Source organism: Arvicola amphibius, chromosome 7 (assembly GCF_903992535.2).
Source record: "Arvicola amphibius chromosome 7, mArvAmp1.2, whole genome shotgun sequence".
In the NCBI taxonomy this organism is placed as follows: domain Eukaryota; kingdom Metazoa; phylum Chordata; class Mammalia; order Rodentia; family Cricetidae; genus Arvicola; species Arvicola amphibius.
Genome location: NC_052053.1, coordinates 3,649,902 through 3,664,338, shown reverse-complemented (window position 1 = coordinate 3,664,338; position 14,437 = coordinate 3,649,902). Strand labels below are relative to the sequence as shown.

Here is a 14,437-nt window from a genome sequence, read left to right as displayed (position 1 = left end):
CTGCTGAGCCATCTCTCCAGCCCCACACTGATATTTCTGCAGGGCATTTTTTTTTTTTTTTTTTTTTTTTTGGTTTTTCGAGACAGGGTTTCTCTGCAGCTTTTTTAGAGCCTGTCCTGGAACTAGCTCTTATAGACCAGGCTGGCCTCGAACTCACAGAGATCCGCCTGCCTCTGCCTCCCGAGTGCTGGGATTAAAGGCGTGCGCCACCACCGCCCGGATCTTGCAGGGCATTCTAAAACAGCACCACTTTCCTTTTACAAATGCTTCCAATTCAAAAATTTGCTAATATTTCTTGTTTACTGATTCAGTTTGTGCTAGACTCTAGACACCTAGAGCTTGCTCTGTTAAAAGGTTTAGGATATAGCAAACAAACAACAACAGCAAAACGAAAACAAACCTCTGCTCTTGGGTTGCTCACATTCACATAGTAACATTAGTTGAAAATGCCCAGTTATAACATCTTACTTTAAAAACATGCGTATTAATTGGTACTATATGCTATGATGAAGCTGACCTGAAAATCATCATTTTAGAGAAGATATGTTCTGTCTCTAAGGTTGGACTTAAAGCTACTTACTTTATATGCATGATGAACAGTTTAATCTTGGGGCCATGGAAAGACCACTGACTTCTCTATTTTAATTTACTGATCTAGAATATGTGCTATGTCATTGTTAATGTGAAACTGAAACACTCTTTTTCTTGCTGTGCTGAGGTTCAACTCATGGGTTGTGCATGCTAGGCAGGTGCTCTACAACTGAAATAAATCCTTGGTGCTGAAAATTTCCTAACTTTATGATTGCATTTCATGACCTTCATATTGCCCTCTTAAAAGATTCAACCTTCACTATTTTATACGAATATAAAACATGATGGGTTTAAATCTCTGAGACTTTTGTGGCTTTGCTCTTCACTTTCTGCCATCGCACCCAGTAGACATTTCAAAATTGGTGTTCATGGTTAAATATAAAATGACTATCCAGCCGAAGGTAGAGCTGTTTTGGTTTGAGTAGATATGAGTAGCTGTTTCCTTTTCCTATTGTTCAGTTGTATCCCTTACCATCTTCTGTGGGAAGCTGTGCTGAAATAAAATGTTAATAGTCTTCATACATGAGTCAACGCTTGCTTCAATATCATCCAAAAGGAAGATCAGAGGAGCCATGGAGCAAGCAAGCAAATTGCATACATTTGGATATGTATTTTTAAATGCCTGGTCAATAACAATGTCCGTGTTGCACATAAATACATAATAACAAAATCATTCTAAGATGATCTTACTTTTTTTTAGTCAATATCTCTCACAGAACCTAAAGCTATTAATATATTAGGTTCACTTGGCTGAGAAAAATCTTCAGGGATCTACCCAACCAGTGCTAGGGTTATAGGCAGGCTTATAATTGTCTATTTACAAATCCAAGTGTGCTAGAGTGGCACGTGGGAAATGAATATGTGGTTATTTTAAACTTTAAATAAGTATAGTATATATGTTTGTACGGTGGAAAAATAGTGCAGCTTGTGATGAGTACACATGATTTGGTCTTTCTTGAACAGTCTGTAGAGATTCAATAGATTGTGTGCCTGTGTGTATATGCATGTGAGTTTGCATGCAAGAGTGCAGTTATGTGTGTGTGTAAGAGTTACATGAAAGGGAATTAGGTGGCATGGAGAAATTAGAGAGGAGAAGAATGGTGGAAATTATATAAATGCAGTACCTTTGTACAGAATTCTGGAAAGGTTAAGTTAAAAATAAATAAAATTAGCCAGTGTTTCAACAAGTAAGATGCACTTGTGTCCGGCAGTAGCAACAATATTTAAGGTCTCAAAGCTATAGCCAAATCCTTAGTAGTTCATGGTTCTTAATCAAAGCTCATAGATCTACCCCTCCAACAGCCACCAGGCAAGCTCTGCCACCTGCTTCAGGCATTGATAAGATTTGGCAGCGTAGTCAGGGAAAAGTTGCCCCACCTCCAACAATGCCTAGGACAGGTAGGAGAGCTCATCCCGTGGGTATAAGAGTGGGAGAGCCAACCCAGTTAACTCAGGCGTGAGTGAACCAGCTCCAAAGTTGTAAGCATGGAGAACTGTCGCATCTCTAATCTGGTGGGCCAACCTTACAACTGCACAGGCCCAGATCCAGGGTTATGACTTGGCTTGGCCAACATTCACTTTATCTATTGTCTGCTGCAGCAGGTGAAGGAACCTAACCCTCAGACCCAAAGCTGCAGGATCTCCATAACACAGGGCAACAACAGGATATCCAAGAGGAGTCTTAGTAATGGCTCAGAATCTATAGTGTAGTAGAAACCAGAGGCCTCGAACCAGACAAATGACTCTTTACAATGAATACGTGCAAGTAGAGATATATGGACAAAGGGAATTATGCTATAACTCACTGTGTCATACTGCAGCTTCCTGACAAGATTTTTAATTTTTTTCTCTTAAAGTTTGTTTGTTGTGGGAGGGCGGCAGGGGTGGAGCGCAGATATGAAGGGAAGTGGAAATGAATGGGATCAGGATGAATGATGTAAAAGACACATGGAAAAAGTAAATAAATAAGCTCATACACCTGATTCTGTTCCTAATCCTCTGAAAGGTAGAGTTGTAAAACAATCTTTATTCTCAGTTAGTGTCATGAATATGATGTGCTGCTAAGTTTCTTCCCTCCTTCCCTTCCTCTCTGCTTCCTTTCCTCCCTCTGTCAGTTCCTTCCTTCCTTTTCTTCTTCCTTCCTTCCTTTCATTTTTTATTTTACATGAAGAACTTAAACAATTTACATAAAAGTAACTTATTATCCAAAGTTTCAAGTTTATTTAATTAAAAAAATGATCATGGAGTCAATTACAATGATCAAACTAATGTAGTTTAGATAAACGATAAAAGCATGTAAATACACATCAAAAGAAGAGAAACCTCGGTTGTAGTATATGTAGCAGTACAGAGCTCTTCTACACACACTTCAGATGTTTACTAAAGAGGATTGTGCATTTTTTGAGGACCAGAGACCTACAGCAGAATCACAGTTGCTGTTGGACTCTCATTTCTAATGTCGGCACAGAGTGGAGTATGCTCAGTCAATGCTGCTTTCTATATGACTTATTTTCTTGTTTGTGTTTCTGCTGGCTTTTTCCATTTATATTGGCTTCATCTGTGAATATTTTTCTTTCTTTAACTCATATTTTTTTCTAAGTTTCTTTGTCAATATTTCCTTATTTGTCCTCTGTCCTGTTTCTAGCTCTAATCACTGTACTAAAGTCGACAACCATCAAAGCCACGTAAACGCAAGGGAGAGCGAATTGTGTAAACCCTTGAAATTTTGTGTTTCAGGACTATGCTGAGAAGGAGAACACTATTGCCAAGGCTCTGGAGGATCTCAAGGCAAATTTTTACTGTGAGCTCTGTGACAAGCAGTATTATAAGCACCAGGAGTTTGACAATCACATTAATTCGTATGACCACGCTCACAAGCAGGTAAGAAAGAGAAGTCAAAAAATGAGCGTTTTTTAAGCTTTGATAATAGACCGACTTGTTAATACTGTATTAAAATTTCATTTTATTTTCATCCAGTTTACAGTTTCTAAAATGTAATTCTGTCATGATAAACTTTGTTTAAAAGACCAAAAGCAATGTCTGAAACAAATGTCTACTGTTGAAAAAGGTCTTTGGTGAATGTCTTTCACCGTCCACATTTGTTTTGAAAGCAATATTCCACAGTCAATCACCTGCTAAATGTCCTCAACAATACAACACTACTATATATATATATATATATATATATATATATATATATATATATAAATGTGTGTATATATATATATATATACACACACACACACATACACTATATACTTGTATATAAGTAACAGCCTGGCATTCTTTAACAATGAGTTACATGTGAGGGGAAATGCAACCTTGGTCAGTGTTTATAATGGCATAAGTCTCCTTGCTGTGTGCTTACACCATGAAAGCACCTATGACGTCAGCGGGTGGTATAGTCTTAAGTGGCCTCTCTTCAGTCCATGTGCCATCTACACCTGACAGAGTCATTATAGGACTTTGTGACTGTGTTCTTTACAAGTATTCTAGGTTTAAACTACCTTGGAAATCATGAAAAAATGATCAAGCATGTGCATGATGTGTATATGATATGACATCGTTTATTTTACTGGTGTTTTCATACTAATAGTAGTTATAAATTCAAGATTCGTGGTTTGCTAAGTTATGTAAAGATATTTTTTATCTTCCTGCATTTATCTATTATTAATTTTTAATTTAAGTTTTTTAAATTTTATATACTAGGCCCTGTTCCCCATTCCTCCCTTCCTTTTGGCCCCTACCTTCCCCTATCCCATCCCCCATTCACTCCTCAGAGGAGGTAAGGCTTCCCTTGGGGAGTCAACAAAGTCGGGTATACCAAGTTGAGGCAGGACCAAGCCCCTCCCTCCGTATCAAGGCTGAACAAAGTATCCCACCATAGGTATTGGGCTCCAAAATGCAAGTTTATTCACCCAGGATATGTCCTGGTCCCACTACCTGGGGACCCCCAACTAATCAAGCCATGTAGTAGTCACCCACATTCAAAGAGTTTTCTTAGTTCAGTCCCATGCAGGATCCCCAGCTGTCAGTCCAGAGTTCCTGAGCTCCCACTGGCTCAGGACTGTCTCTGTGGTTTTTCCAAGCTCAGCCAGGTGCTTATCTGTGGATTTAAAGTAGAGACTAAGAAATGAAGTTAACACTGATTTTATTTTCTAATGTGCCTGCTATTTACCATGAAAACTTTTTTTGTTGATTATTTAATGATGGGATATAAGGATAAGCACCAATTTGTAAATATTTTATTTGTTAAATATCACCCACAAACAATGTTCTAAATTAGTTTTGGCACACACAAAAGGACTATGTTTGAATGGATGAGTTCACACTAACTTTGCATTAATATTGACTTAAAATAACAGGAATTATCTAGTACAAAAAAGAACGACTAATGGGTAATTATCTCATTAAGTGCTTATAAGACAATTTAAAGAGTTGTATTTTACTGTCACTGGTCCAATCTTTCATATGGAATTAATTATGTTTAAAGAGCCGTGCTAAGAGGAAAGTCAGCCTTCAATTACCCACATCTTCAGAGACCAGTTTTGACAAAAGTGCCACTTACCAAGGTAGGGGCATGGGAATTAGAAATGAAGACAAGAGTAAAAATAATAAAACAGAAAATATGGAATAGTACCAGGAGGGAGTTCCGGTGAACACTGAAAATGCCTGCATTTAATTTTCTATACACTTTTATACTCCAATGCAACAGAAGGAAGAAGACAAAAGACTTCTTTGACATTACACAAAGGACAACTTGAACAGTTACTTGCTTCAATACTTTGAGCCATCAAGTCATTAATCCATAAAAAAAGCATTCTTCCCTTTAGATGGTAACCCTCCCTAGACCAAGTAACCCAAAGGCAGCCACTCCCAAGGTCAAACAAACTTCCTATTTCAGAAGAAGGAGCAGAAGGTTGCTTAAATATCCTGACCACTGGTCAGGGTGGAGTGTATCTACATGTGTGAGTCATCTTAAAATCCAAAACACAAAGCAGCCACACCCTAGGTCAGGATGTGTAGCCACACCTGTTGTCAACAGCTTTGAACAACCTTAAACTCTCTGACCTTCAGACAAGGTGGAAATAAGCTCACAGTTTTGGGCCTCAACACCGCATGACTAATTAATGCTTAAGATTCTGTCCTTGACTTATTTCTTCCCCTGGTGTGTAGCGTTTGATGATTCCTAGATACCTAACATTTTAAAACATGTTGGATGTCTCATTTTACAAGTAACTAGTTATTCTAAATTCATGGGTATGTATTATTTAAGACTACTTACCATCTTTCTGTATTTTGACAATAAATGCCAAATTGTCCAGAAATGCAAATTCACTTCAGTAAGCCCAAGGAACTTTTGAATTCCCTGTCCTCAGTGAATTTAGTGCACTAGTTACTCCATTTTAAAATCAGAGATCTCACATAGCAAAAACAAAAACAACAAAAACAACAACAACAACAAAACAAAAAACCGAGGCAGGACTGTCAGGATCATAAGGTTTCTACAACTAAAGCATCTTTGTGGGATTTAGATGCCTGCCTTAACCTAAAACATGTATCATTTTTACTAAAGAATGAAGTACACAATATAAATATCAAAAATCATAATATAAAATACAAAGACAAATTTAAAAATGTATACTATTCTCTAGTCACTTTGAGTGATGATTTTTTTCTATTTTTAATTGAAATAATATTTTTTCACAAAAGACATATAAGAACACACACACACACACATACATGCATATAAACACACACATTCTATCCAAATAAGCTAAGAGAAATCAGACTGTATCTGGCTTGTTATTTGAAGACATAGAGGTTTCCATTTGACCATAATAAATCCTATTAAGCATTAGAAACAGATGAATCATCAAATGAATCATTAAACAGCATAGTTATGGTTCATTAGTTCAGCATAAGAATTAATCATTCTCTTGATGAGAAAGATCTTAGGTAACAATGCAGTAGCTGGAAAGATTTAAATCTATATTATCACATTATTCCTTTCTAGAAGACAGTGGCATACCAATGACAGTGTGCAGCGTTTACCATCTCTCAGGAAGGATAACACCACCATTGACACTTTAAGTGACATCAAGAAGGGCACCGATTGGAGGTGGATAATTTATAGGTTTTGTTTTTTCTTCTAAAACCTTGAGTCAGAATATTTTTAAAAAAAACATAAAATATCTATTATCTAGCAATATCCTGACCTAATATTGAAAATATAGATCTTCATCCATGGATAAGTCCATTCAAGAACTAAGAAAGTTAACTTGCAAAATCAAATCAAACACACACAAACACACACACACACACACACACACACACAAATTCAGTGTAATGAGCTACTGGATAAAAGAGAACATGGAAATAGCTATTTGAAAAACTTCTCTGATCTGTTTGAATTAGCTTTCTGTCTCTGTGACATTCCTAAATCATTCTTAAATCCAGATAGTGAATATAGTCTTAATCTCATCCCAAAGCTGTTGTGTTCTTTAATCATTCCTTGTTTCCTCTCTTTATGTGCTTCAAGATAGCCTAAGAATGAGCTCCTTCGATCACTCTAACTTGTTATTCTGCATTCAATTGCAGTTTTTATTTCATTTAGTATGTTTTTCAGTTCACAAACTTGTGCAATTTTAAGAATCATGTCCATTACTTGAAGTTTCTCTATTAAAACTCTAATTATTTCTATGTAGTTTTCCTTATCATTGAATTTCTTTAGAAAGCACTATTTTAATTATGTTTGAGAATTATTCTATATTCTATTTTGCCATCTGTCTGTCTGCTGTAACAGCATCTTTTGCTTTTGTTTTGGTCATTATTTCCTGAAAGATCTTTCTTCAGGGTAGGGTGTGAAGTCATCTCAACACTGAAATGTTTGGTGTTAATTCCACTCTGTACAATCTAGTTTTCTTTGTGTCTGCCCCTCCCCAAATTCTAAATAGTCTGTTTATTGTCTTTTAGATTAACTAGCATCCCTATTTTGGTGCAGAACAGTTCCCTAAATCCAAGTTTTCTACAACCTTGCTATTGATCGGTTGTTGTTAGCTCATTCTAGAAGGGAATAGAAGGTGAAAAGGGTCCCTAGCACACAGCTAAATGTTAGGACTATCAGGAAGTATCTAGGAAGCACAGTCTGTTCCCACTGCCTACTTCCTGTGGTATGGTGGACGGTGCTCCTCACTCTGTTGCTGATCTGAGGTCAGCTGTGAACTCCTTCAGCCAATAGCCTTTAAGATACCGGCTCACTCTGGGCGTGGCCACATGTACTATGTATACATATGCCAAAATATGCGCAGCCCCTTGGCGGCTGGATTCAGTTCCTGTTCCCCCGCTCATGCAGAGGACTGCTGATCTGTGAGTTCCCCTAAATAAATAAACCTTTATTATACTCCATTCAGAGCTAGTGTGGGACTACTTTATTGTAAAATCAGACTGGCGCCCAACGTGGAACTGAACCCAGGACCCTGAGATTAAGAGTCTCATGCTCTGCTGACTGAACAGCACAAGATCTGTTTCCCGTTTACAGTGGGAAGATAAACCATGGGAAGTCCTGGCCCAGACTGCTCTATCATACTTGCAGCCACTAAAGTCGCACAGTCTGTCACTTCCTGGGCCTAGGGTTCCTGGAGTCTGTCACAACACAGGCCCATAATGATATAGGAGGCATAACTGTGGTAAGAGTTAAGGAACTGCAAAAATTCTAATGGAATGCAGATGCTTTTCTCCACCTGGGCCAAACACTGCCCTAGAAGCTTTGTCTTTAGCTGTTTGTGATAGGGAAACAGCAGTTACTAATACCTGCCTGGTATCAGTTTTCAGCAAATAGCACTGACAAGACAATGTCCTGTACTTAGTACCCTCTCTTCCTAACAAGTGCAGTCTTGCTCCGCATGCACTGCCCAAATGTAGGATACCTTTCGTCAAGAACTTTCTTTGATCAATAAGACTATGCTAGACTTTTCTATCCTCCAGTCTTGCAGACACAAGAACCCAAACAGCATCAGAGACACGGTGGCACATTGCAGCTGGTAGCTGGTGGGATACCGGTTAAGACTGCCTCACCAGAGTTAATTCTTTGTCTGGAGAAAGAATAAGTCAGTAGGATTCAATTGTAACCAAAGGTCTGCAATTAGTTGTGCTACCTAAGACCAAGGGACAGTTGGCGCAGACAGTACTTCTGAAGATAAGGCTGACTAAGTCTGAGACAAAGAATCTTTCACATTGTTGGGAGTATGGGCATGCTCCAGACCTATACAAAACTGGTAGTGATCCAGCTTGAATCTGTTCAACGCATGCAGGTCTCTGTCTAACGCCTGATTTCCAAACTGTTTGGGGGTCTTACTAATTTTGGTTTCTCATAGATGATCCAATGTAAAGCCGTATGATGTTCCTTGAACTTGTGTCTTGTGATCCTCTCTGCTGCTTGAGGTTGTAGGAGGAGTGGTAGGAGAATTCCTTACTAACCCTGGAGAATATCATCTGGCAAAGAGAAGCACAAAGACACGCAGGATTCCACCAACACAGAGAAAATCCAGCTTTGTGCAGGAAAATGACAGCTTGATTACAAAACATTATTTTGAGGTGCTTTTCTACAATAGCTACTATTTCTTGTTTGTTTTGTTTTGTTTTTATTGTGAGACATTTTCTCTCTACATAAGCTGTCCTACAACTCAATACATATACCAGGTTTAGCTTGAATTCTATAAGTTCACCTGTTACTACCCCAGGTGCTGTGATTAAAGGCATATGCCAACACTAGGCTAATAGCTATTATTTTTAAAACATAAGATATAGCTTGATAAAATAAAGCTGAGAGTTCTTTGAAGGATTTGTATATATCTCAGTGATCTGTCTCTCTCAATGTGTACCCATAATCCTAGTTTAATTATTGTGTGCCCTCATAACAGATAAAATGATTATAATATTTATTGATCAAAAAGAAAGTTTAGAATAATTTTTAAGAAGATGAGAGTTTAAAGGCAATAGCCTGGTAACCTTTGTCATTCTTATTAGTTATATATTGACTCAAATATATATAAAAGAATATAAAATTTTGAAAAAAAAACCATGCAATATTAGTATATTTATGTGTACCCATGAGAAAAATACAGCACCCATATGTACATGTAACAAATGCATTTGAAAAGCTTAGTCATGTGTGTACCTCACTGTGATTGTTACCAGTTGCTGGTAGGAATGGGTCTTCCCATCTTGGTCCTCCTAGGGTTTTCTTAGACTCTCTACATGCATATGGCACAGATGACTGGATTTCATTGAGGTCTGAAAATAAATTTCATGAATTCAAAAGTATCAAGTATAGCACATTATTAGTAATTGTCAGTGTATATTATATTTCATTTCACATTTTAAGTGACTTTCATATAAAACACAAATAGAACAGTTTCCAATAGTGCATTATCCTTCTAAATTTTAGTCTCTGGTTTAAAAATAAAGAAAAGATGAAAGATTCAGCATCAGGTTAAAAGAAAAAATTTTCCTCTGAGCAATCTCCCCTATTCATCTGCTGTTCAAGTCAAGTCCCACTGAGTCTGTCCACTCACCTGGCTGCATATCGGCAATTTGGAGCTATTTTCCCTGTTAGAAATCTGTCACACTGATGCAATGGAGAGTCAGAACAGGGAATGATTACTTTACTGCTCTACCCCCTCAAACATCTTGATTTTTTGTTTTAGTGGTCACAGTGTAGCTGAAATACCTCCCAAAAGGCAGCAAAGTGACCTTCACCTCAGCAAGTAAAGCTCTGCTTCTGGCAGCATGCCGTTTGATCTTCCCCAGAGGAAGTCGAGGTCAGGCCAGGTTACGGGATTTATTATTCCTGCAGAGAATTCTATAACTATGAAAATGGAAGAGTTTTATTTAAAATTTGAGCATTTCTTAAAAGTTTAAACTGATGCTCAGTAACACTTGAGAAATAAATTACTTCTTAATATCTCTTTATAGGTACAGAAAATTAATGGTAAATTAGAAATAACATATATGTATGATAAAACCATTTTTGATATCTTCTTTGTGTATACTGTGGTATTCTGGTTAATATCATTCTTTTGTTTTTGAGTGTTATACATTATTTTTGATATTTTAATTTACCTACAACCTTTCTCTTTTTTCTTCCCTCCAAATACCTCTCTGTACACATGCATGTACATACATATATGTGTAAACATATACATATGTGTGTGTGCTCCTAAATAGAGCTACTAGATCCATATAATGTCATTTGCACATACATCACTTTGATAAATGCTTGAATATGCATCTGGTGCCCTTAGAGGTCATAAGTTGTCAGACCCCCTGAATATGAACTCTTGTGCAGTCATAGATTGTTAACTGCCATGTGGGTACTAGAGTGTGAACCAAGATCTTCTGCAAGAGTAATGAGTGCTATTGACCACCAAGTCATCTCTCTAGCCCCAAATCTCATTATTTCTTATCTAAAACCACGTGTGAACCACAGACAACTAAACTGCAAGTTTTATCTTTAGCTAAAATACTCTTTTAGACAATTTTTTTCTCGGCTTTTGAGACAAGGTTTCTCTGTCTAACAGCCCTGGATGTCCTGGAACTAGCTCTTGTAGACCAAGCTGACCTCTAACCCTCAGAGATGCGCCTGTCTCTGTCTCCCGAATGCTGGGATTAAGGGAGTGCACCACCACCACCCGACAACTGAGACCATCTTTATGAACTTCCCCACACTTGCTTCTTAGCTGAGTGGTATTTGAAAATGACCCCTGCCTCTACAGACTCATATATTTGAATGACTGACCTGTAGTTGATGGAACTCCTTGAGTGGGATTATAAGGTGTGGCCATGGGGTGAGCTGTGATGTTTCAAAAGCCCAAGCCATCCCAACCGTTCTCTCTCTTTACCTCTTTTGTCAGATGGATGCTCTCAGCTACTGCTTCAGCACTGCATGTGCCCAGTTGCTCCTTTTTGCTCTTTACCGCGATGCTCATGCATTAACCCTCTAGAACCATAAGCCCCAAATGAAGTGGTTTACTTTATAAGTTGATTTGGTCATGGTGTTTGGCACAACAATAGAGAAAAAATTAGGAGAGACTCTTCCCCTTTTTCTTTTTTCTTATTTATCATGAATGTATGATAGAGGATGAGTTCAATCAGTGAGCGTTAAGGAAAAGGAAAAACGTGTCCAGAAGAAAGGCTTGTATTTTCTAAGTATAAATCAGCACACATTATAAGAAAAGATTACAAGAGAACAATATACTTATTTATACCAGGTTTGTGTGTGTGTGTGTGTGTGTGTGTGTGTGTGTGTGTGTGTGCATGTGCGAACATCAATTAAGCCCTGAAACCCAACAGCAATGTTCCATTATTTTGGATCTATTAATCTGCAGTAACATTTTTTCTTTAGGTTAAATAATTTATTCTCTCTATCTCTTGCTCCCTCTCTCTAGCAGTGTGTGTGTGTGTGTGTGTGTGTGTGTGTGTGTATGTGTGTGTGTGTATGTGTGTGTGTGTGCATGTATGTGATATAAACATGAATGCTGTTATTTCTGTGGCACAGTGTGCTTGTTCAGCACAAAGGACAACTTTTAGAAATCAGTTATTTCCTTCCCGTTTTTATTGTTTCGGGCATTTTTTCATACTTCAGATAACTGGCCCATAGTGTCCAGATGATTTGAGGTTCTTTCCCAGGAGTTGAAGAAAGGCTTTTATTGGGGCAAGGAAATATACTGATATAGCAGACACATAAAGATAATACTTTCCACAAAGCCAAGAGTTGGCTCTGGGGACCAGAACTCCCAGAGATGATTCTTCTGCCTCTGTTTCTTACAGCACTGGAGTGCCGGGCTTACAGATCTCTAGCACCTGTATCTGTAGTTTTTAATGTGGATTCTGCACATCAACACCGTGCCTTTAGACTAGGGTTGCAAGCATTTTTTACTCTTAGCCATTTCAGTAGCCCTTCGTAGCGTTTCACCAACTTTGCTGGCGATATCTTTGGAATTTGCGTGTCTTGCCTTTTTGTTTTGTTTTAATTATACTTTACTAATCATAATAAGTCAACAAACGTGTTTCTTATGAACTATCCACTTTAGGAAGTAGTTTATTCATTTCTAACTCGCTTTTCATACTTAGAGTTATTTATGCTTTTTGTTCTGAGGAAATTTAAAAAAAAAACTTTCTAGGAACTATCATTAATAAAATCCAAATTATTCAGAAGAAAATTGATTCTGAATAAAATAAATTTGTAAGTGTAATATTATCATAGTATGTTATTTGGTACCAATAAATTTCCAGCCATCATAATTTTAGTTGTTAATTCTTTCCAGATATGATTTTCTTGCTATTTAAAAAAGAAGAGCTCAGAATATATTTAACAATACTTCTGACATCTATAGAAATGAACATATCTGTATTAATATATCTCTAAGTGATAAACACAGTTTACAATAAAGAAAAGTTGATCGTAGCTTAGTTTTAGAAACACCTGAGGAAGCTGGACAGTGGTAGCCCATGTCTTTAGTTCCAGCAATGGCGAGTCAGGGGCAGACTAATCAGTGAGGTAGAGGCCTGCGTGGTCTACAGAGAAGATTTGGTCTAAGACAGCCATTGCTACACAGAGAAACCCGGTCAAAGCAAACAAGTCAACAAAGAATCAACTGAGAAATTAACAGCACAAACACACACATACAAACACAAACACACAAACACACACGCGCACACACACACACACACACACACACACACACGTGTCTAGGCCCATATATGATATCTCTGTTTTGACGCTTTCCAGATGCCTAGGATGCTAAGGAAAGTTTAGGTCTGCAGAAAGGTGGCTGCTTTTCTTACTTCTAATTATACATGCATTCTTCTATGATGTGGAAGATACAGGAAAAAAAAAAGCATCATTCTGGATCCCAAACAATCTTTCAAAAGTTGTTTAATGGTAATAAAGGCAGAAGCATTGAAAATGGACAGATTACACTGCATGATATATCTTCTCCAGGCCAACAAGGAAAAAAAAAGGGAAAGGAAAATGAAAAAGAGAAAACTAATGCAGTAGAGAGGTATTGAAAGACCATGGAGAGTCCAAGTTCATCGCCATTGTGAGCCTTGTCAGTTTGGTTGCTCACCTTCCTGGACTTAGGGGGAGTTGGGAGGACCTTGGACTTAACATAGTGAAGGGAACCCTGATGGCTCTTTGGCCTGGAGAGGGAGGGAGTGGGGGTATGGGTGAAAGAGAGGGGAGGGAAGGGGGAGGAGGAGGGGAGGAAATGGAAATCTTTAATAAAAAAATGAAAAAAAAAAAAAGAAAGACCATGGAGAAATTAGGGGCCTTGAAAAGAATTCTTTGGGGTTACCTCTCCAAATTCCTCAGTCAATTCCAAACTAAATTCTCAGTATATTGGATTTAAGCAGCAACTTCTGTTATTGGACAAACCGAGGGTTTTTTTATTTAAATATTCCTTCAATTCTGTCTAGAAGTTTCTCTTTACCCTCTTGTGTGGTTTATAAAGAAGAAAATTTGAAATTTGAAACTTGTGATCTCCAAGGGTAAGAAGAAATGCAAACAAATAAATTTGCAGGATCGGTGATCAGGATGGAGAGTAAAACTTGACTCAGAGATGTCAACTAGATTTACGATAACTAATTTGAAGCAGAATTTGAGTCACCTAAAATGTGCTACTGAGTTCTAAATTACGGGAGAAAAAAATATGTAAAGGAAATGTCAACTTTGGCTTCAAAATCATTTGTACTTGTGGTTAGAAACCTGGCACTGTCTAAGAAAGTGTGAGCATCTTAGCTTGCGAAGAGAGTGCATGTGTCTTCATCAGCAACCAAGATCACT

At 37.7% G+C, this 14,437-nt stretch overlaps 1 protein-coding gene across 1 annotated transcript in view; it reads left to right on the top strand.

The window, feature by feature from the left end:
- Window positions 1–14,437, top strand: part of Znf804a (zinc finger protein 804A) — a 187,475-nt gene that overhangs the window by 158,692 nt on the left and 14,346 nt on the right. The window contains exon 2 of the mRNA XM_038335724.1: window positions 3,328–3,471. Within this exon, the coding sequence (XP_038191652.1) occupies window positions 3,328–3,471 (144 nt within the window). The remainder of the gene's footprint in view (window positions 1–3,327; window positions 3,472–14,437) is intronic.